General features: G+C 50.4%; 1 protein-coding gene across 1 annotated transcript in view; it reads right to left on the bottom strand.

The window, feature by feature from the left end:
• RNF17 (ring finger protein 17) overlaps positions 1–24,388 on the bottom strand; it is a 3,010,943-nt gene that overhangs the window by 631,064 nt on the left and 2,355,491 nt on the right. The window contains exon 32 of the mRNA XM_078657063.1: positions 5,335–5,415. Within this exon, the coding sequence (XP_078513189.1) occupies positions 5,335–5,415 (81 nt within the window). The remainder of the gene's footprint in view (positions 1–5,334; positions 5,416–24,388) is intronic.

The following is a 24,388-nucleotide window of genomic DNA, read 5'->3' as shown; positions in this document are numbered from 1 at the left end:
ATATTTCACCATAATTAGCAGAATCTAAGTATAAATCTTCAGCATCAAAGGCAGCATAATATTTCAAATCAGAGAACAATGTCTCAACGGCCTGAACATCCCAATCATCAGAACGTATGTTTTGTTTCACTACATCTCCCATGTTAACCCTGAGCACATTTGGGACATTAACCACCTCAGTAGGGCCATGTATCTGAAACTTAACCGCATCCCACACAATCCCATCAAGAACAGGCCAAGCTGTGATGTTAACAAAATGCAAGTCTCTCTTTAGTCGATGTGCTGAATGTGATGAGGAAAGGGGGGCCAATGTTGCATTAAGATGGTGAATGCATGATCTTTCTTCAACATAGTGTCCATCGATAAGTCGAAAAAAGTAAAAAACAAAACCAATAGACATAAAAAGGTATACACAAAAAAGCATCAGCCAAATATACGTCCGAGGGATTAAAAAATGCTTTTTAAATAACGTGGCATATGTCGCAAAACATTAGGGCTTTTTCGAATTTTGTGAAACAGAGTCAAATGAGAACCTGGAATCTGTGGCCAAACGTGTTTGCAAATCTGGCATAGATACGTCAGTGGGGTAAGTGTAATCAAGTTCATGAATGTGATCAATTGGTAAAGTACTTAATAAAGGACTGGACATGGCAGGCATCTCGAGGGCCACCTCAGGCACAGGATTAGAAGAAGAGGCCAAAACAGAATGTCTCGCAATCGAAGGACAGGAGACCGCCAGAGTCATACTAAGAAGAATCTGCCACTCTGTGTATATTGACATCGTCAATTGAAATAAACCTGTTTTCTTTACGACCTGGAAGTGGCGGTAAAATGACTGTTCTTGTGCCCTTCACTCCAAGCACACGAACCGGAGCACGATACGAAGGACCAAATTCTTTCTTGTTATCGATCTTCTCTCGAACCAGTTCTCCAACTTAGGGTAGCCAGCCAACTACCGGGATCTGCAACACATCATCCGACGTGGAGGGCAAATGTTCCTTTGCAAGACTGTCTCTGGTCTTTTGTAGATCCTGTAAAACATTGAAATGTTCATCTACGTCAAAGGGTGTGGCGCGGGACATGCAGTCTAGACCGTCAAGGTCCGGGACAAACATCTTGATACCAAAGAGCATTTCGTACGGGGTCCGCCCACCCAGAGACCTTCTAGGGAGATTATTAAGAGCACGCTGCACGCCATTGAGGTGGGCCAGCCAGTTTCTGCCAGTGCCTATAACTCGTGCTATCAAAGATTGCTTTAAGTCACGGTTCATTCGTTCCACTACACTGTTACCCTCAGGTCTGTAGGGAGACGAAAACTTGACTTGGACCCCCATCGAAACCATGGCATCCTTAAACGCCTTAGAGGCGAAAGCTGGACCCTGGTCTGAATGGAAGGTACCACAGGCAAAAATCCCTACAAAGACACGCAAATCTCTTATGACAGTCCGTGAATCAGCGCTGCGATGGGGCCAGACCCACACAAAGCGTGTGCATGAATCAACCGCTACTAAGATGTACTTATACGCAGTATCAGAAGAAAAAGGACCGCAGTGATCCAAATAAACACAACCTAGCGGTTTATTAGATATGTACAACTGTGGCGGACGCGCAGCAGTCGAAGGTTTAATCTGCTGGCAAATGTCACATTGAAGGACATAATCGTGCGTCTGTTTGTACAGTCCCCGCCACCAGAATCGTAGTTGTAATTGAGCTACAGTGGCCGAGACGCCCGCATGCGCAGACGCCACACCTTCATGCGCCGCTGTAATCAAGCTTGCCCTGCGATCCGAGTTGGGAATCAAACGTTCTCCAACATCAGGAATTTTCACAAAAGGAACCTTTTCGGGACTTAAGTGGTATGTGTACTTCGAAGGGAACCCCGTAGGATGTTTACTTCCCTTCTCAGTGGCAGCTATTGCCACCAAGATGTCATTATCAATCTTACTTTTGGACCTTGTAACTGCTGCAACTAAATATGAAGACACCGCTGATTTCGCCGCTTCATCAGCAAGCGAGTTACCGACAGCGTGAACTCCCACACTCTGATGGCCAAGAGTATGAATCACAAACACGAGGGGCAACTGCTCTTTGAGCTCAGCCACTCAAACCCAGATCAATTTATGTTTTATTGTGCTACCCCTGGAATCACGAAAGTCATTCTGAATCCAAAAGAACAAGTTCTCATTGTAAGACTGGACACAGTAGTAGGAATCACTAACAATAAGAGTCGTCACACTAGGATCTGCGTACTCCAACGCGAGTAAAAGAGCACGAAGCTCAGCCAATTGTGCGGTGCAGTCCCCTAGAGTCTGCGTGTGCACTACTCTGGACTTGAACTCATCGTTCACCATGGCACCAACCACAATGGCGCATGCGGAAACGTAGGCGTGTTTAGAGCCATGCGCAACCATGGCTATATGTCATATAGATAATGCTTACCTATATACCGTGTTAAGTTAGCATGGGCTTATTAAAGTGTTTAAACGGCATTTTTCCTTTTGCTGCTTTTGCACACGATACATAATTGTTATTTTAGCTTTCAACCTAGAAGAGCGGTGTGATTTACATGAGAATAATATGTTATTGCTCTGATATCAGCTTTGTTTGGTAAAATATGTCTGCACAGTGAGTGCTGAAGTTTCCCAGGATAACTCGACGCAGTGTTATTGTAAGGTCTGATCTTCGCACCTATCTAGACATAACATGAATGCAGCAGCTGCCAAATTCTGGCTTTACGCGCGTTTTATATTGCTTTGCTGAGAGCACACGTAACACACTTGATGGTGCTTCGCATGCAGAGAGCTGGTGGAAGATGATGTGATCCTCTGCCACTGAGATTTTGAGGTATGGGCCCGCCCTGCTAAAACCCAAAGAGACCTTCATAGATAATAATATACTATGCTAGTTAGGGAGGGTGAGAATTAGGTGTTGCAAACTCCTATTCATTTCAGCATATTAGCATGCTGTCACCTTTCGCATTTTATGGACTATTAACTATGCTGATAACTTTGCTTGTGATAATATGTTTGCTTGCATTATCTAAGATACTGCGTTTGAGAACCCTGCATTAGTAAATAAATATTTCAAATATGCACGTGTCCTCTTTTACTCCTTGACACAGATTGTTGATCATGCTACCCACGACGGAGGGCACATCCTAGATGGCATATTTACTTCAAATCAATCTCTGAAGGTCTCTGAAGTATTGCCTGTCCCATGGTCAGACCATAAAGCGATAATGTTCTCATTGAGTACTGATCAGCACACCTTGAGACCCCATAACGCTCGAGTCATATCTAAAAGTCGTGTTTGGGAGAATATTGACCGACTCACTCTGCAAATGTCCCTATCCTGCTGAAAGCGAGACATTACCACATTCGCCGATACGGCTGTCCACAGGCCTTTCCACCTGGAGTAAAGCCGCGGTCAACCTCCTAGCCTCAGTGAAAACCTTTGTTTCAAGGAAGAAAAATCCATCAGAACAGTGGTTCTGTGACAAACTAAGAGCACAGAAACAAGTCTGTAGAAGGATAGACAGTGGAGAGCAAATTACGACCCTACATAAAAACAAAATTTGCACTATCTCTGGCAGACTATAAGAAAATGATAATGGATGAAAAAAGTAAATATTTTCCCCAAAAATCTTGCAGGCACAAAACCCTAGTAAGAAGCTTTTCTCTACAGTTAAAAACCGAGCCAAACTACAAGAGCCACCCAGGATGGAAAGTAGTGCAGAATTTTGTAATGTATTGGCACAATCTTTTAGGAACAAATAGGAGACAGTGTATAAATCCTTTAGGGATCAGGATAATACTGTATCTGGGAACACTTTGGCAGTCACATCTACGTCCCCACTCTATCTGTGTATTTCCTTTTCTCCTCATTCCACAGAACAGATCATTCAGGTGGTAAAAACATACTTATCGGGGGCTCCATCTGACCCCCATCCTCCCAAAATACTGCACCTGATTCCTGAAATTGTCAGTGAGCAGCTAGGTCTAGTATTCAAGGAGATAATCTGTTCAGGCTTTTTCCCTGACAATTGGGAAACAACATTGATCCTACCACTATTAAAAATAAAAAATAAAAAGAATCTCGATCTAGCCAATCCCAACAGCTACCGACCTATCTCCAGATTAGCCTTCCCGACTAAGGTACCGGAGAAAATATTAAATGCACAGCTCACAGCATTAATCTCCTCCATGGACCTCCTAGATCCCTCGAAATGCGGGTTCCCGGAGGGCCACAGCATAGAGAGAGCTCTGATCACGATAGCAGAGGAATTAAGAGCAATGCTGGACACTGGTGGTAAGGCCGCCCTGATATTGTTAGATCTATCGGCGGCCTTTGACACTGTGAAACATGAAATGCTAGCCAACAGGTATTTGAGCTGGGAAATCAGAGGTACTGCCCTTAAGATGCGGATATCATTTCTCTCCCAGAGGGTTCAATAAGTACAGGCAGGAGCTTTCTGGTCCGAGCAATTTAAAGCACTGCATGGCGCTGGTCCTCAATTCTTGAAGAAACACCTGAACTAGTACGTGCCTTCTAGAAATGTAAGATCAGCACACAGTAAACTCCTATAAACACCTAGGTTCAAGAAAGTTCAATGGGGCAGAAGTTGTTTTCTGTTAGGGACAGTCAAAACATGGAACTCGCTCCCGTCTTGCATAAAGAACAGCCCAACGCTGCTATCTTTTAGGAAATTGATAAAAACCTGGCTCTTTGCCAAATAACAAGCTTGTCTACATTTTCTTCGGTAACCTTACTGGATTCTCTTGTATTAGCACCCAGAAGCCCCTGGGCATTCGTGCTCTATATAAATGTATCCATCAAATCAAATCACAGTGGAGAAGAGGCTCTTGGAGGCATTGTGTGCTGCCTCTGGGATTGCACAGTATGCATGTGCCATGAGGGTGCACTTTAGTTCCAAGGGTCACCTCACAGTGTGGCCCAGTCAGAGACAACACCACCCAGTGGAGTGCCCCTGCCTCATTTCAAATGCAGACTCAGATCACCTAAAGTGAAAAATACCAGTTGTAAGAACCATCAGCACAAGTTTCACTACTGTGCTCTCCCAAGTGATTTTTATTTCTGCAATACGTTACTTGTTCCCATTCTTCATCGGGCTTACTCAATGAGGTGGCACACTATCGCAAATCAGGACTGTGCATGTAGTTCTGACAGTGTTTGTGAATCCCCAAACAATTACTATTTTATTTCAAGTGTATGAGCAAACCTAAAGAAGCAGATATTCAACTTTTAAGGAGTTTTGTGTGTTGGCCCCCTGTATCTCTAAGAAAGATTATAGTTAAAAAATCAAATGTACATTACCACAGGATGGACGTAAACACATCTCTTCATTAGAAACTCTCTAAGTAATTCCACTGCATCTTGCTGCCAAGAGTCTCCAATCTATGCAAGATAAAATAATGTTTAATGGAACCGAAACACACACCAATTATTAAATTACATTTTACATAAAGCAAGAACATGCAACATACCATATTGTAAAATATCCCCATTTATTTCTCTCATTAACTTTACCAATGTATACATTTCCGAGGAGTAGGTTCACTTAACCCTACAAAGCTTGAAAGTGACTTGATTAAACGGAACACAGACAGTAACACAGTATTTGAAGCTTTTCTCACGTAAATGTTCAAATGCTGCAGTCAGAACCCCTTTAATAGGCATATGGGACAAGAAGGAACTACTGGCCCAACCGCGGTGGTTGAGGCCTTTTACTACGGATGGCCCTACTATGTATTCAGAGTAGCAGGGCCAAGTACTCCTTCAGCACCTGACTTTCAGTGGTAGCGTAGGTTGAGCAGTCCAAAGCTTCTCAGAGAGGAGGTAGGTATAAAGCAAGCACAGGTTCACAACTCAAAATATGCCCAGTGTGAGAGGTTGGCCTGGTATATGATGTTCACTATTCTAGTGATCACCTTGCACCAGTCCAAACAACCCTTATGGTTATGGTTGTAAGTCAACCTTATAGACCAGCTATCCTAGTGGTAGCGTGGACAGAACAGTCTTAGGCTAAAAGACTCTTGAGGGCGTGTAAAGCCAGCTGTTTTACCATATGTAACCCCTTGAATACCAAATGAAAGGACACCACACAGAATATATATAAAATATATATGTATTTATTCACTAACACACTCCTCTGAACTCTCTATGAGATCAGAGGCCAAAGCACATAACAAGTTACTCTTAGAAATACTTTAAATAGCACAATTTACAGTTAGGCGCTAGGGGCGCGTAAAACCGTATACTAAGTGGTATAAGAACCACGACTCGGGAAAAGGAAAGGCCTAGGGCCTAGAGAATCGCTGGGGCTACACTATCTGAACCTTAGGTTAGTAGTAGGAGGCCCACAGGCGGCGCGTGCAGTGTCAGTACACTCACGCGAGAGTCAATAGAAAGTCAATGGGAACTTAGAAGGTACGTAAATGGAGATTTAGGACACTTCCAGTCTAGCTAGACGGAAACAACTAAAAACCTAGACACTTGGTAGTCAATACCCTTGAGAGCACCGAAGTACTCGCGTTACCTCACCCACAGGAAACGGGTGCATAGGTGTGAAGATGTGTCGGGTTTTGCCGTTGAAGTCTATGGAGCCTGTGAAGAAAGATGCTGCAGGCGACCAGGAGGAAGATGTCCGGGTGGATCCAAGGGTGGATCGAGGATGAAGAAGACCTGAAAGCAGAGGGGACAGAGTCTAGGTCACTAGCCAGTGACCGGTGGAACCAGGAAGGAACCAGGTGTCGTTGAGGAGCAATCAGGTGCTGTCCTGAAGCTTGTCTTTGCACCCACGCGGACCAGGAGGCATCGAGGACGACCAGGTGCTGGAGAGGAGCTGTCCCACGAAGGTTCTCGCAGATGGAGGGGTCGACTTACGGATTGGAGCCAACAAGCCTAAGCAAAGGCAACACACGCAAGATACACAAAAGGCATCTGGTGCAGACCAGGAGGGTCTGAGGTGCCTCACCTTTGGAGGGAGGCAAGGGCCAGTCTGGAGCAACCAGACCAGCGAGGTGATTCAAAAGAATTGTCGTCACAGAGGCTACTAGCCAACGGGCTAGCAACCAGACAACGCGTCGAGCAGAACACAAGCAGAAGGGCCCCAGGCAGAACTCGTGGAGTGTGGAGGGCTGATCTTCGGTGCAGGTGGAGCTCGGATTCGGGGCTTCTCAATCCCCAGTGCACATCTTCGAGGATACCTCAGGAGCTGCACAGTTAGCAAGTCGTGGACTTTTCAAGATGGCCAGTCCCACGTGTCTCGTCGTCTCCACGGATCTCAGCTATGCTGCATACGGGAAGAGAGGGTCAGAGAGGTCTGGAAGTCTGGGTCTTGACAGGTTCTGAGCTCGGGTCCCGGCGGGAGCGTCGACAAAGCAAGCCGTTGATTTGCTGGATGGTGCCTAGTTGCCCAGGGTGGTCACTCCTTGGCCACAAGGGAGATTCTTCAGTCTTCAGCAGAACGTCGAAGGTCCAGAGTTTTGTTTCAAGTTTCAGTTCAGGATCAAATCTAAAGTCCTGGGGTTCAGCTCCTACCTTTATACAGCCAAAAGGGGCTGGATTACTTTCTAGGTCCCTCCTATGGGTGGGACCAGGAAGGGGGTGGTTACACCCCCTTTCCTTTGTGCAGTTTCGCGCCAGAGCTGGGGCTGGAGTGCCCCAGCAACCGGTTTGAACTGGGGTATGCATGGAGCACCTAGTGTGCCCCAGGCAGTGTCTCATTCTATTCAGCCCTCCCTGTCCCAATACACAAAGTCCTGTCTGGGATGGTGCTCGCACCTCTCCAGGCAGGAAACCTATTGTCCAAACCTCCGTGACTGGAAGGACTCCCAGCAGCAGGAGGTCAGACTTGTGTCTGTGGCAGCAGCGTCCATTTTGTGGCGCTGGGGCTCTGGTTAACTTTAACCGGGATAGTCAGCAACAACATGTCTTCTCCCTCTAGAAGGGTGGAATGCTACCCCCGTCGCCAGAATTGGCGAGGGGATAGTATTACAAAGCATATGACACCTTACACAACATGTTTAGATAAAGCCAAACCAAAGTTAGCATTCAACCGCGAGGATTATAATGCACTTAAGAGTATATGGTATGGCGAAATCATAGAACAGCTATAAGGACATGGTTCCGCAAGCTGGAGACAGGCTCAGCTCATGCTAGAGCACCATCTCACACATAACCAAGCACTCTGCCTCCAGGATTGTTAAGGCCTGCCATAGGAGTGACTTATTGGTTACTGTGTGTCTATATATAAGGGTAGATATAGGAATACTATACCTAAGCAAGAGGTGATTACACGACCTTGCCCTAGCTGAGTGATCAGCAAGTTGTGCCAGTTTGAGTGGCCAGCCAAGGGTGGCATAATACATGCTGCAGCCCCTGGTACGCCTTGGTTACACCTATGCCCTGAGTACCTAGGGTACACTTCTACAGGGGTTGACAAGGTGAACCAATTCCCAATTGGTATGTACCTAGAGTACATGGTTTAAATTTAGAGAGAGTGCATCTGGGCTGTGGGTCTGCTTAGCAGGCCCACAGCCACATCTAAGTCGAAAACCAGTAAAGCAAAAGCAAAAAGTAGTGGTGACCATAGGAAGCAGACCCTACTCTCCTACAGTTACCACGTCCGCCGCCGCGCTGGATGTTAGTCTGCGGCCCGTGGCTGGCAGGACGTGAGGGGGCGCCCCTTCCTTGGCCACGAAAGGAGCGAAAGGCAGAAGTTTGCTGGCGCTGGCCCGACAGGCCCAAGGACTTGGCCGTAGTCCTGGAGTCCTTGAAACGCTCAAGCGCAATGTCTGCTTTGTCGCCAAAGAGGCGTCGGACATCAAATGACATGTCCATGAGGGAATTCTGGACATCAGCCAAAAAGTTGGCGGACCTCAGCCAGGCGTCGCGGCGAACGGCCGCCGTCGTGGAAATCGCCCTGCCCAGCGAGTCCGTGGTGTCCAGCCCACATCGGATAGAGTACCGTGCTGTATCCTGCCCTTCCGCAAGGGCTTGAGCGAGTTGGACCCGGGCCTCCTCCGGGCAAGCTGACAGCACGTCCGTGACAATGTCCCACAGAGAGTGGGTATAACGGCCCAAAAGGCAAGACGTGTTGACCGACCGCAACCCCAAACTAAGTGAGGAGAACAGCTTCTTACCAAACTGCTCATACCTTTTGGATTCCCGATCAGGTGGAGCGGTTGGGAATGCGGTCTGGCAGTTAGAGGCCTGGATAACCAGGCTCTCGGGGGTGGGGTGGGTGGACATGAAGCTAGGGTCACCCGGGGCCGGGTGGTGGCGCCTGGCCACGTTCCGATCTACAGGGGGATCAGTAGCGGGCCTGGACCAAGTGCCCAACAGAACGTCAGTAAGGGTCTCATTAAACGGCAGTAGAGGCTCCAAAGAGCTTGCCTGCGGTTTAAGGACCTCAGTGAGGAGGCTAGTTCTCACAGTCGCGACGGGGAGCTCAAGACCCAAGGCCTAGGCAGCCCTTGTCAGCACCATGCTGTAAGCAGCCCCCTCCTCCGTTGCCACGGTAGGAGGGAGACAAAGCCAGTGTCTGGCAAAGTGTGCAAACCACTGGCCTCCCCTAGATCAACTGCCCAGTCCTGATACGACTGAAACTCTCGTGCCAGAGAGTCCTCAGACCCCTCCCAATCCCCCTCGTCTCCCATCTCCTGATAGGCAGGTGCAAAGGATGGGGCCGGATCATAGAAAAATTGCTCTTCTCTCGGCGTCGAGTGACGCCGGTTTGACGCCGGATCAGGACCGAGGGAGGGACCGGGGACGACGTTGTCCAGGGACCGCGTCGGGGGCGACACCCTGGGGGGCGGCGCCGGCGGAGGGGGCGTAAGGTCGACCAGCGGCAACCCGGATCCGGTGGGGCCCTGCGGCGTCGGGACCAAAGTCGTCAACGGCGCCGGGCCAAAGCAACCGGCCCACTTGGGCTCCCAGTCGGGGCCGCGGGGTCCGAAGGCGCCACAGCGGGACCCGACGGAGGAGAGAGCGACCTCATGGCCATGAGGAAGGCATCGATCTCCTTCGGCGTCACGTTCAGCCCAGGGACCGGCGGGTATGGAGCTGGCAGCGGCGCCTGCGGCTCCGGCGGAGCCGCGTGGGCAGTGTCGCCCGAACCCCCGGCCGCATCGCGCAATGTCGTTTCTTCGACTTCTTGTGCCTCTTACCGGAGGACTTGGAGCCCGATAAATAGTGTCGACTCGCCGAGCTGCGATGACTGTGGCCCCGCGACCAGTCCTTCAACCTCCTCCTCGACCTGGACCGTGAACGGCGCGGGCCAACTGCCGGAGCTCGAGGCGCTTACAGGACCGCTCCCGCCTAGCCTTCGACATCAAGGCCCGGCAGTCGGGGCACGACTTGTCATCATGGTCGGTCCCAAGGCAATACAGGCACCAGCGATGGGAGTCGGTAACCGACATGAGTCGGTTGCAATCGGCACAGGGCTTGAACCAGGGCATCCCTACCAGCACCGATAGACTTACGACTCGAAACAGGATCAAAAAGATTGAAAAAGTTAGTCAAAAAGTGACTAAGGAGTACTGCTTTTTCCGGATCTGCGCTTGCTGGCGCGGAAAAAAGAAAACTGACGTCAGCGCACAAGGGCGGCGTCTAAGTACTCCGACGACGTCATCCCGGCGCTAACGACGGACTCGGAGCCGCAGAGGACGCCTACCGACGCGTAGGGGTACTGCTACACAAAACTTTCCGGATCCAGTCTGACGCCTGGGGATATTCTAAGGTGAGGAATCTAACACTAACCTGTTTCTTTCAGATACTGTGGCACCAAAAGTCATTGAAGGGAAGAGCAGAGTACAGCTACTGCGAAGCAACCCTGCAAGTACATACAACATCCTCACAGGGGGCAGAAAATCATGTGAAAAACGTCACAGCAGACTAAGAGGCCTGCAACCGCAGTCTATAAACAGTGAAGGACAACAAGGCCAGAACAGAAGAATAACAATAATTTACCCCCCAACACAACACCAACAAGGAGAGGCACATTCCCTGTAAAGAGCTAAGGCCCGAGGCACGGCCCAACTCGGAGGACTGCAGAGGAGTCAGAAACATCAAGCAATGCAAAGGGGGAAGAGCACGAGTAGGCCTCACACTGAAAGACCAGAGTGCAGGGACGCAGAAGTACCCAAGAATTCACCAACAAATCAAAAGAAAGGAAGAAAGGATCAAACAAACAGAATGAAGGAGGGAGGAAGTGAAAGAGGGCAGAGACAAAAGTACCTGGAGGCAGGCGAGTGCAAAAGACCAAGCTGGAGGTCCTCGCTGAACGGGGAGGTAGAGCGGTCGTGAAGGAATCTGCGGTTAGAATCGTCTCTACCAGATACATCGTTACTGAATTTGAATTTTTAGTTGTTTATAGAGCGCACATTCACTAAGCAGTTTCTTGGCGCTATAGGATTTCAAACTGAGGGAGACATTGAGGGCTATGGGCTGAAAGCTTGCTGGAATAGGAAGGTCTTAAGAGCCTTGCGAAATCCTTGTAGGAGGGGGAGGATCTGAGAGGGGGGGGGAGGGAGTTCCAGAAGGTGGGTGCAAGTACTGAAAATTTCTGGCCACCGGATCGTTTTTTCATGAACCGGGGGATGACTAACAGGGATTTGGCGGAGGAGCGGAGGTCTCTAGCAGGGCAGTAATTGATGATAGCAGAATTGATGAACGCTGGAGCAGTGCCCGCCCGGGCTTGAAAGGTAAGGCAGCCAAGCTTAAAAAGGGCTCTCTGTTTGATTGGTAGCCAATGAAGGGCAATGAGAAGGGGGAGGAGTGATGATGTTTCGGTAGGCCATGCACCAGGCGGGCTGCCTGGTTCTGCACCGTCTGGAGGCGTTGGAGTGCATAGGCGGGGGCACCATTGTAAATGATGTTCCCGTAATCGATCTTGGATAAGACCATGGCCATAACAATCAATTTGAGTGCTGAGGGGGAGAAGAACCGGGATACTTTCCTAATAATACGTAAAGTAAAAAAACAGGAGGAGACAACAGAACTGATATGGGTGTGGAGTGTTAAGCGGTGGTTGAGCGTAATTCCAAGGGTCTTAACCGAGTGGCAAGGAGTGGAGGGGGGCTGAAGGAAGGGGGCCAGAAGGAAGGCGACCAGGGGTTGACCCCGCCTCCAGTCAGTATCAGCTCCGTTTTATCCGGGTTGAGTTTGAGATGGTTTGCATTCATCCAAGCCCGGATAAACAGCAGGACAGACTGGAAGCGGGAGGCTCCTAATGAAGGAACGGAAAAATTAAAGATGAGTTGGAGGTCATCAGCATAGTTGTAGACTGTGACCTCCATTTGTTGAAGTGCAAAAATAAGAGGGAATATATAGAGGTTAAATAAAAGGGGGGAGAGAGAAGAGCCCTGGGGAACCCCGCATTTCACCCTGGTAGGTGGGGCCGAAAGTTCGGCAAGATGGACCGCCTGTGTGCGTCCCTCCAGGAAGGATCCTATCCAGGTAAGAGCCTGGTCACCTATGCCCGCCGCCCTGACACGAGACAGAAGGATGGAATGGTCTACCGTGTAAAAGGCGGCGGACAGGTCAAGGAGAACCAGGGCCTGGGGGATGTTGGTGTTGAGTCCCTCCCTGAGCTGGTCCGTGACTGAGATGACCACCTTCTCTGTGGAATGCAGGGGCGGAAGCCCGCCTGGCAGGGTGCGAGGTAGTTGCTGCTCTCTATGAAAGAGCTAAGTGCCTGGGTGACGTGAGACTCTGCTACCTTTCCCAGATAGGGAAGAAGGGATATGGGGCGGTAGTTTGCCGGAAGAGAAGGATCGGCGCCTGTTTTTTTTAATATAGGGAAAATTATAGCAGTCTTAAAGGGGGCTGGAACAATGCCAGAAGTAAAACAGTTGTTCAAAAGAGCAATGGCGGGGGCAGGGCACGCCGAGAAAAGCTGACAGAGGATGCGTGCCGGGCCGATGTCAGCTGGGGAGCCCGATTTAACACGCCTAAGTAGCAAAAGCAGGGATTCTCTCGTGAGTGGGGGGATAGTGGTAAGGGAACGATTATTGTCAGGTGGCTGAGGGGGAGAGAAGGTGGGAGGGGGAGGGGGAATATTGGCTTTAATAAGGGCAATCTTATCAATGAAGAACTCATTGAGCGAGTCACATAAGACCTGGGAGGGGGGGATCATGGGTGAGGTTCTATCCGAAGATGGCAGTTCGTGGACGGTGGAAAATATCTCGCGAGATTGACATTCGGCCGCTAAAATACGCTCAGAGAAGTACTCGGCCTTGGCTGTCAAAATGGCAGCTTTATATTCTTTGAGCACTGTGATTAAGAGTTGTCTGTGGGCGGGGCAATATGCTCTTTTCCAGGCTCGTTCGGTCTGCCTTAGCTCCAATTTCTTGGCTTTGAGAGCGGCGCTAAACCATTTGTTGGCATTATGGGTGCGGTTGATGGTAGTACGCTTCAAAGGGGCCACCGGGTCACAGGCATTGGTGAGCCACTGATCTAATGTGGTGGCTTGTAAGCGAGGGTCCGAGCCCGAAAGGGCTGGGCAGGAGGCAGCTAGCGAGTTACGAAGAGAAGGAATATCGACTTTGTGCCAACTCCTAGCCCAGGTGTTTTTGGGAAAAAGAGGAGATATTGTATGGCTCAGGTCCAAAGAGAAGGTAAGCAAAGAATGATCCGACCAGGAACAGGGCAAAATGATAGGGGTAGACATTGGGATGTTAAGTGTCCAGATCTGATCCAGGGTGTGGCCCCGGATGTGGGTAGGGCCTTGAACGTGCTGGGTAAAATTGAGACTAAGGAGCAGTTGGGTGAAGTCTGAAGGTAAGTAACTCGTACATCTGATAGAGACTACTAGCCGCAGATTCCTTAACTTAGAATAGATACCCTAGCCGAACCCAGAAAGGAGGAGGGCCTGTGAGAGAACCACCCAGTAGGAAGGAACCCAGGGCCCCGGCAGGGGACGTGCATAGGGGACAAAAAGGGCGGCTCAGCCCCCCCAACAAGCAGAAGGAAGCAAGCGCGAGGCAAGGGGAGGGCAGGACAGCCCCACGCCCAGCCAAGGTACGAGGACCATCTACCAGAAAGCCCTGAAGGGACAGACAACGGCAGAGGAGTACAGAGGAAGAAAGAATGACCCCAAAACTCCAAGGAGTAGAGGTAGAAGTGGAGGCAAGCCCCTCACCGGAAAACACCCACACACAGTGAAAGGGACAGCTGAACCGGCCACAGCCCCAAGGCAGCAGACAAGGCAGGAAGGACTCCACAGTCAAGAAAGACAGGCGTGAGAAGAGACGAAGTTTCACAAGGCTCTAGCAGACCGAGAGGCAGGAGCACAACGGCCCACCCCAAGGCCACCGGTCGTGGACCAGAAAGAGCAGGTGTGCGCAGCCACCACTGGCAAGTACTATGAAGCAGAGCGCGCAAGACGAAGGCAAGGGCCGATGAAATCCAAAACAACCCCAAAAGGGAGATTGTTTTGGACATAGCTGACCCACGAAAAAGAGAAGAGGAGGGGAAAAACGAAGGACGGACAAGCCGTGCACCAGAATCCAGGAAAATACCATGAAATCCTATCCCCCCTGGAACACCAGGCAGAGGACAGGCTCCAAATGCTGGACAAAAAGGGCGGAACACCACGGCACAAAGCTGCAAACAGCATGCCAAAACCGGTCCAACGATGTAGCAAATACTGAAACGACAGACCCTGGAGCAGTGCAAGCTACACCCAGTCGAGAACAAAGAACTGCATCAGCAGTATACAGCAATGCCAGGAAAGGCGAGGAGCCCACAAGTGGATCCACACCCCCCCCACAGCGTAGGAGAGAGCTATACAATAGCTACAAGTACCCCACTTAGGGTATGACACGTCCCAAAAAAAACATGAGAACCACTCTTAGGGAAAAAATGCGGCGTCCGAGTACAAGAACATAAGATCTGCGGTAGGAACCACAGACGGCTTAGCAAATCGGCCAAGAAATACACATTTGCCAAAAGGGCTGAACCAGCAGCCAACAGAAGAGAGGGACCAACCAAGGGACCCCGAAGGCACGTCAAGCATACAAAACATGTTTTGAGTGGTCCATCTATATGGACCACTCAAAACAACAGAACCCAGGAGCAGGTGGGATAACACCTCCCATCAAGCCCCTGAAGATCAACAAGCCAGGTTACGTAGGGTGCGGAGGACGGAGGCCCGCAAGAAGACGCTGAATGGCGGAGTCCGCATGAGTGTTAAACAAAAGGACCCCATCAAAGGGCAGGTCAACCAGACCCGTGCTAATGTTCTAAGGAAAAACAGCATCCCGCAGCCAAGCATGGTGACCGAAAGCCACAGAAGTGGCCATAGTGCGGCCCAGAGCATCGGCAACATCCAAGGCCGTATGAAGAATAAACGCGGCCAACTCCTTACCATCCAACAAATGGTGCCGTAGATCAGCACGGGCACCCTCATGAGAGACATGAGAAAGAAGGTACTCCACAGAATCCCACAGGCTGGAAGTAGCCCTCGCCAACACACAAGAGTGTTGAGGGCCCGCAAGGCAGCACTGGAAGAAGCAAAGATATTACGCCCCCATGAATCCAACCAACGGGCCGAGACGGAGGAAACAACACCACAGGCAAGGACGGAAAGGCAGTCTGCAGAATAGAGCCTTGAGTAGAAGGGTTGAAGGAAAGGCAGACTTTGTCGTGCGGAGCAGGACGTTGGTGATGCAGGAGCGGCTGAGGCACCGGATCATCCGTGGCAGGACGCCCCCAAGTCCCCATAAGGCACCCCAGGCCCGGCCCCGGCCTCCACCCGCGGCACTGCCAGGGCCGGGGAGGAAAGCCTCTGGCGCCAAAACAACACTGGCTCGGCCTCTGGTAAGGCAGCCACCTGCTCAGAGGGCTGAGAGGGACTCGGGGACAAGCCCTGAGTCCCGGCGACCTCCTGCGACGCCACAGGGAGCCCCATAGGGATTTGCTGTGAGGCAGGGACGCCACGGGTCGAAGAGTGGAGCCCCGAAGGACTACCCCTCGACGACACCATCCTCCTACAACCTGAAGCTGAAACCTTCGTAACTGAAGCCGCCGGCGACTCCGCGGAAGGCCAAGCACGAGGCAAGGGATCTGCGGACGTCTCAGGAGGTGGAGGAGGGGCCAAAGAAGCCTGCAGAGCCACAGCGTAGGCTGTCATTCGGGCCCTAGTCGCCCTCTGCCGGGAGACGGCAGGTAGGGTGGCGACCGGAGGGGGGGGGGGGCACATCCTGAGGGGAACCCGTGCCCTCCGCCGAACGAGTATAAGACTTCGGAGACAAACTACAGGACCTACCAGCTGGCGAGCGACACCCTTGGGGCCATGGTGTAGGGAGATGCCACAGACGGAATCAGAGGTTTCTGGCTTCTGACGTAGGGGACGGACGCTGGGATGACACTGTGAGAAGTTGGCCTGATATATGATGCTCACTAGTTCTAGTGATCACCTTGTATCAGTCCAAACAACCCTTATGGTGATTGGTTGTAAGTCAACCTTAAAGACCAGCTATCCTAATAGTAGCATGGACAAAGCAGTCTTGGCTAAACTCTTTTGGCATGTGAAGCCAGCTGTTTTACCACAATATAACCCCTTGAATACCAGATGAAAGGACACCACACAGGTTGTTATGAAAATAAACAGTATATTTATTAATAACAACACCTCTGAACTCTTTATGAGGTCAGAGGGCTAAGCACATGACAATCTCTTAAGAAAAATACGACAAGTTGCACAAAATTACAATGGTGCCTTAGAGGCACGACAAACCATATACTAAGTAAGTGGAATGTGAGAGTCGATAAAAAGAATGGAGCTGTCCAGAGGCTGGAGGACCGCTGGGACTACGCTATCCTAACCTTAGGTAAGTAATAGGAGGCCCACGGGACGCGGGTGCAGAGTGTGAACTCACACGCGGGATGCGTAACAACGTCTATGGACAGTACAGTTCAAGTTAAAGGTGAGTACGGACAATCCTGACTAGGTAGGACTAAAACGACAGTGGAACTGGACACTAGGACAGTTAAACTAGCCTTGAGCACCGAAATGCTCTCGTTACCTCACCCACGGGCTGCGGGTGCATAGGTGCCAAAGTGTGTCGGGTTCTCGCATTGAAGTCAATGGAGCCTGAAAGAAAAGATGCTGCAGGCGACCAGGAGGAAGATGTCCGGTGCGATCCAAGGGTGGATCGGTGAAGAAGAAGACCTGAACGCAGAGGGGACAATGTTCACAGTCACTAGCCAGTGACTGGAGTGGAACCAGGAAGGAACCAGATGTCGTCGTCGCGATCAGGTGAAGAGTGGACGCTTGACTCTGCAGCCACGTGGACCAGGAGGTGTCTTCGACGACCAGGATGGAGGCACGAGCTGTCCCACGCAGGCTCTCGCTGTCGGCGGTGTTGGATCCGGAATCGGCCTTGGCAAAGGCAACCCACGCGGTGAGTGGAGAAAGCGTCTGGTGCGGACTAGGAGAGTCCGGGGTGCCCCTCTTTTGGAAGGGAGCAAGTGCTAGTCTGGAGCAACCAGACCAGCAGAAAAGATTTCAAGGTTCGTCGTCTAGGAGGCCACTAGCCAGCCGGCAAGTGACCAGACAACGCGTCGAGCAGCAAGCAAGCAGAAGGGCCCCACGCAGATCTCGTGGATGCTGGAGGGCTGATCTTCGGTGCAGGGGCTGCTCGGGGCTGGGGCTTCTCAGTCCCCAAAGCACTTGGTCGAGTTTACCTCGGGAGTCGTGCTGGAAGCGAAGTGCAGGTTCGTTCAAGATGGCCGGTCCCATGTGTCTCGTCGCACCCACGGATCTCAGCTGTGCTGCAGATGTGAGTTGAGGTCGGAGAGGTCTGGGAATCCGGGTCTCGTCGGGCTCTGAAGTCTGGATCCTCGAGGGAAGACGACAAAGTGAAGCCGCTGGACGCTTGATGGTGCCTGCAGATGCAGGGTGGACACTCCTTGCGCACAAGGGAGATTCTTCAGTCTTCTGTGTAGCAGAACGTCGAAGTCCAGAGTTTTTTCATGTAGAATGGTTCAGGATAATCTAATTTGGAATGGGACCAGCTCCTACCTTTATCCTGCTAAAGGGGGCTGTACTGCTGACTAGGTCCCTCCCCTGGGTGGGACCAGGAAGGGGGGTGGTTAGACCCCCTATCCTTTGTCCGGATTTCGCGCCAGAGCTGGGGCAGGGATGCCCCAGCAACTGGTTTGAACCGGTGTATGCACGGGGCACCTTGTGTGCCCCAGGCATGTCTCATTCCTTTCAGGCCTCTCTACCTCAATACACAAAATCCTGTCTGGGTTGGTGTTAGCACCTCACAAGGCAGGAAACGCTTTGTCCAAGCCGCCCTCGCTGGAAGGACTCCCAGCAGCAGGAGGTCAGACTTGTGTCTGTGGTGGCAGCATCCATTTTGGATGCCAAGGCTCGAGTTAACTTTAACCGGGGTTTACAGTTACATACATGTCGTGCCCCTTTAGAAGGGTGGAATGCTACCCCCGTCGCCAGAATTGGCGAGGGGGTAGTATTCCAATTCGTATGACATCTTACTCGACATGTTTTGATAATGTTATACCAGAGTTAGCATTTAACCGCGAGGTTGATAATGCACTTTAGCGTATATGGTATAGCGTTATCATGGAACAGCTATTAGGACTTGGTTCTGCAAGCTGCAGACGGGCTCAGCTCATGCCAGAGCACCATCTCACATAATTCAAGCACTCTGCCTTCAGGATTGTTAAGGCCTGCCATAGGAGTGACTGATAGGAGGATATGTGTCCATTTTAGGGTTAGATATAGGTATACTATATCTATAGCAAAGGGTGATTACACCACCGTGCCCCAGCTGTCGTGCAGCCAGTTGTGTCAGTTTTAGATGGCCAGCCAGGGGTGGCATAATACATGCTTCAGCCCCTGGTAGGCCCTGGGTACACCTATGCCCTGGATACCTAAGGTATACTGTACAGGGACTGATAAGGTGGCCCAGTACCAATTGGTAAATGCACCTAAAGTACATGGTTGTCAATTTAGAGAGAGAACAGCTAGGCTGTGGGTCTGATTAGCAGCCAGGGAAAGTCGTAAACCAGTGAAGCAAAAAGCAAAAATCTGGGGTGACCATAGGATTGCAGACCCCACTCTCCTACATAACCCCCCCCCCCAAACTTAGGGACATTAAACTAACCTTGACCAGGTGAGTCTTCCTGTTCTAAGTGGAAATACCTGGAGAGACCATCTGCATTGCCATGGTCAGTCCCTGGTCTGTGCTCCACTGTAAAGTCCATCCCCTGTAGGGAAATGGACACCCTAAGAAGTTTGGGGTTTTCACCCTTCATCTGATTTAGCCATAAGAGGGGCTTATGGTCGGTCTGAATCTTGAAGTGAGTTCCAAACAAGTATGGCCTCAACTTCTTCAGGGCCCAAACAACAGCAAAGGCCTCCCTCTCAATAGCTGACCAACGTTTCTCTCTAGCTGTCAGCCTTCTGCTTATAAAAGCAATGGGCTGGTCATGACCATCAATATTCAGTTGAGATAGAACAGCTCCCACACCCAACTCAGATGCATCTGTTTGGACAATGAAGGTTTTGGAGTAGTCAGGACTCTTGAGAATAGGTGCAGTACACATGGCCTGCTTTAGGTCATCAAATGCCTTTTGACAGCTAACTGTCCACTGAACTTTCTTTGGCATTTTCTTGCTTGTCAGGTCATTAAGTGGTGTCACAATGGACCCATAATTTTTGACAAACTTCCTATAGTAACCAGACAGGCCCAAGAAAGCTCTGACCTGTGTCTGGGTGGTTGGAGGAGCCCAGTCCTTTATGGCCTGTATCTTGCTTTCCAATGGTTGAACCTGGCCTCCACCTACAAGGTGGCCCAGGTACACAACCTGACTCTGCCCTATCTGGCACTTAGTAGCCTTGATAGTGAGGCCTGCCTTTTGCAGGGCCTCCAAAACTTTCCTCAGGTGATCCTCCCAGGTTGAGCTAAAGACAGCAATATCATCTAGATATGCTGCACAGAAGTCATCCAACCCAGTGAGAACTTGGTTCACCAACCTTTGAAAAGTGGCAGGTGCATTTTTCAAACCAAAGGGCATCACCACAAATTGGTAATGACCTCCTGGGGTAGAAAATGCTGTTTTGGCCTTGGCATCCTCAGCTAACCTGATCTGCCAATAACCAGCTATTAGGTTAAATGTACTTAAGAAAGTTGCAGAAGCCAACTTGTCTATCAGTTCATCTGCCCTAGGTATTGGATGGGCATCTGTCTTAGTGACAGCATTGAGACCCCTGGAGTCTACACAAAACCTCATCTCTCTCTTACCATCCTGGGTGTGAGGTTTAGGAACTAGAACTACAGGACTAGCCCAAGGGCTCTCTGAGGGTTCAATGACTCCCAATTCCAACATCTTTTGAACTTCCTTCTTAATGCAGTCCCTGACGTGGTCAGGTTGCCTGTAGATTTTACTCTTGACAGGCAGACTGTCACCAGTGTCCATCTCATGGGTGCACCAGTTTGTCTGACTGGGTGTCAGTGAAAACATCTGTCTGAAGGATTGAAGAACCTGTTTACAATCCTCTTGTTGATGCTCAGAGAGGCTGTCAGAAAAGACTACACCATCTACTGACCCATCATCAGGGTTCTGAGTGAGCAGGTCTGGGAGAGGGTCACTCTCTTCCACCTGCCCTCATCTGTGGCCATGAGCAAGCCCATGTCCTCCCTGTAGACAAATGCTTTGAGCCTGTTTACATGAAGCACCCTGTGGGGCCTCCTGGGAGTTCCCATGTCTACCAAGTAGGTGACTACTCCCTTTTGCTCAATGATGGTATGGGGTCCAGACCACTTGTCTTGGAGAGCTGCTGGGGCCACTGGCTCCAGCACCCACACCTTCTGTCCTGCATTGTAAACAGTTAGGACAGCCTTTTGGTCATGCCAAGCTTTTTGAAGTTCTTGGCTGGCCTCAAGGTTTTTAGATGCCTTCTCCATGTACTCTGTCATCCTGGAGCAGAGACCAAGTACATAGTCCACTATGTCAAGTTTGGGATTTTTGAGAGGTAACTCCCATCCTTCCTTCACCAGACATAGGGGTCCTCTTACAGGATGCCCAAACAGAAGCTCAAAAGGGCTGTAGCCAACCCCCTTCTGTGGGATCTCTCTGTAAGCAAACAGGAGGCAGGGTAAAAGGATGTCCCATCTTCGCCAAAGCTTTTCAGGTAACCCTTTTATCATCCCTTTTTTTTAAATTTCTTTTTTTTTTATAAAGACGTTTATTATTATTCAAGAAAGCAGTACATATAGCTTAGCCTACAACCCTGCGGGCCGGCTGAAACATTGCGATGCGACTTGGGGATAAGGGAGTGCAGATAAAGATGCATCGTACCGTCCGTTGTACCCTCAGTGAATGAGGCTTTAATTACAGTTTACATATCACATGCGTGCACTGTACAGTTATGTCGGCAAATGACGTCTCATTTTTAATTTTTTCTTATAAGTAAACTTTTTAACTCTGCAAACTAAACAGATCAGTTCTCATTGGTATGTCCCAATTTGTAGCTGCTCCAGCGCGTGTTTTGCCGGCATCCATGACACTGAAACCAGCAGCGCATGCGCTCAGTCTGCCTCCGTCAGAATGTGTGACAGCCGTTGAGAGCAGTGGGGCCCCTCAGGCTGTCAACAGAGTGCGCGTAGCGCCTAACGGATGAACTGAATAGCCACGCTATGTTCTCGGGGGACGTCACCCGCGTCCGGTCTCGTGGCCGGACAAGGGTCCAGGAGCATCTTCGTGGTGTGGCGTGTAAGGAGGTCATGGCTACGCTCGGGAAACCAGAGTCCGAAACAATGAACATGGGGATATGTGTGGGATGGGGAGTGGGAAGGGAGAGTGTACCTGCGGGAGCGATGCCACAGAGAGGGGCCGGGGGTGTGTTTCAATCCATTGTGGATTAGTGTGACTTCACGTGGGTGTTCGCCCGTGCCCGGAGCCAGCATGTCAGACGTATGGCGCAGCCGCTGCCCAGTGCGTCCGGTGGGGGGGCAGGCTGCCTGCGAGCCGCTGGCGCCTCATCTCCAGCGCTCCCGGCTGGCGGGAGTCATGTTGGGGGGGATACAGCCCGTGTCCCTGTCGTCGTCACTACTACCCCAGCAGTGCTATCCTACTCGTAGCGGTCTCTATGTGAGCCCTCTGGCCGTGCCTTCCCCCTGGAGGGACCTCAGTATTGCGTCCCAGAGTTGGGCTATCGGGAACTGCCTTAAGCCCGCTATCTCCTCCCGGTGTAGTGCCGTGCTTTCTGCTCTAGCCCAGTTGGTGAAGGATGCATACCAGTGTTTGGGGATTGGCGGTTCCCTTCTTTTCCAGTGTTTAGTGAGCAGTCTTTACCCTTTTATCATCCATTTGAGGGTCTTGTTGAATCTCTCAACAAGCCCATTGCACTGTGGGTGATAGGGTGTGGTGAACTTGTAGTTCACACCCAATTCCTTCCACATTGCAGTCAAGTATCGTGACATGAAGTTTGCACCTCTGTCAGAGACAACCTCCTTAGGAAACCCCACTCTAGTAAAAACTGCAAGTAGGGCCCTGGCCAGAACAGGAGCTGTAGTAGTCCTAAGGGGAATAGCTTCTGGATACCTGGTGGCATGATCCACTATCACCAGTATAAATATGTGCCCAGATGCTGTTGGGGGGTCCATTGGTCCAACAATGTCAATCCCCACTCTTTCAAAGGGTACCCCCACCACAGGTAGTGGTATGAGGGGGGCCTTTGTTGTGCCACCTGATTTGCCACTGGCTTGACAGGTGACACATGAGCGACAAAACTCTTTAGTGTCTTCAGACATATGAGGCCAGTGAAAGTGTGGGGCAAGCCTGTCCCAAGTCTTGTTCTGGCCTAAGTGACCTGCAAGGGGAATCTCATGGGCTAAGCTGAGAAGGAAATCTCTAAGAGACAAGGGGATGACCAGCCTCCTGGTAGCACCAGGCTTGGGGTCTATTGCCTCAGAGTATAGGAGTTCATCTTCCCAATATACCTTATGGGCACCTGTAGCATTCCCTGCAGCCACAGCAGCAGCCTGCTGTCTAAGGGGTTCAAGAGAGGCACAGTCTAATTGGGCCTGCCTCAAGTCTGCCCTGGAAGGTCCCCCTGTCCCAAGAAACTCAACCTGATCAGGTTCAAGCTCTTCTAGGACAGTTCCTTCTGGGGTCTCTGGGTCAGCCTCCTGAGAGGGCTGATCCTCAACCTGAGGCAGGGGGGAAGGCTCTGCCTTAACCCTACCATTCCTTCTCTTGGGTAGTGTCTGGTCCATTCTTCCAGGATCCAGCACTTGTTCAGCTGGGCATTTCTTGGCCTGTGACCTAGTCACAGCAAGGATGTGAGAGGAGAGACCTAGCATTTCTACATGAGTCCTGTACTCCACATCTGACCACAGTGAGGATTCCTAATCATTGCCCAAAAGACAATCTACTGGGAGGTCTGAACTAACTACAACCCTTTTGAGGCCAGTTACCCCTCCCCAGGAGAAATTAACAACTGCCATACTGTGATTGGTAGTGACATTGCTAGCATTGGTCACTAGGTAATCTGAACCTAGCATGATCTGGTCAGGGTCCACAAATGTTGGTGTCACCATAGTGACACTGGCAAATGTGTCCCTGTAGGCCTGATCCATTTTTCCATTAATTAAAGGCGTTTGTCTGTATTTGCTCAGAGTACTAGGACTTACAGTAGGGGTCATATCCATGTCCCCAGTACAAACAAGAACTGCCTGCGTAGGTATTCTGACTAAGTCAGAATCCACCTCAGTTCCCAGGGTTAACCCAACTATAGCCTTGGGAGGTACACTACCACTATTAACTGTACCAGGGGGTGCAGGTGTCTTAGGGACAGTAGTGGTAGGAGTTTGGCCTTTCTTGGTGCACTCACTAAACCAGTGAGTTTTACTTTTACAGTATTGGCACCATGGTTTCTTAGGACCATCATTCTTCTTCTTTTGGGAATTTTGGGACCCACCCTCCTTAGGTTGTTGGGGCCCTGTTGAAGACTTCTGGTCATTTTGCTTATTCTCATTACCCTTCTGGTCTGCTTTCTTCTGGCCACCACCCTGGTTCTGCTGCTTGACCCTTGTCCTGACCCATCTGTCTGCCTTCTTTCCCAATTCTTGGGGGAGAGGTCAGATCTGAGTCAATCAAGTGCTGATGCAACAACTGGTTCTGACAATTATTTAAGATTTGCTCTCTCATAATTAGATTATACAATCCTGTGAAATCAGTAACTTTACTTCCCAGTAACCAGCCTTCCAAAGCCTTAGTGGCACAATCAACAACGTCAGTCCAATCTTGAGCCTGAGTTTTCTGGGTGTCTCTGAACATTAACCTGTACTGTTCAGTGGTTAAGCCAAACCCATCAATCAGAGCAGTTTTC

Source organism: Lissotriton helveticus, chromosome 8, assembly GCF_964261635.1.
Source record: "Lissotriton helveticus chromosome 8, aLisHel1.1, whole genome shotgun sequence".
NCBI lineage: Eukaryota > Metazoa > Chordata > Amphibia > Caudata > Salamandridae > Lissotriton > Lissotriton helveticus.
Note: the sequence above shows the minus strand (reverse complement) of the source record. Positions and strands in the feature narration are given on the sequence as shown.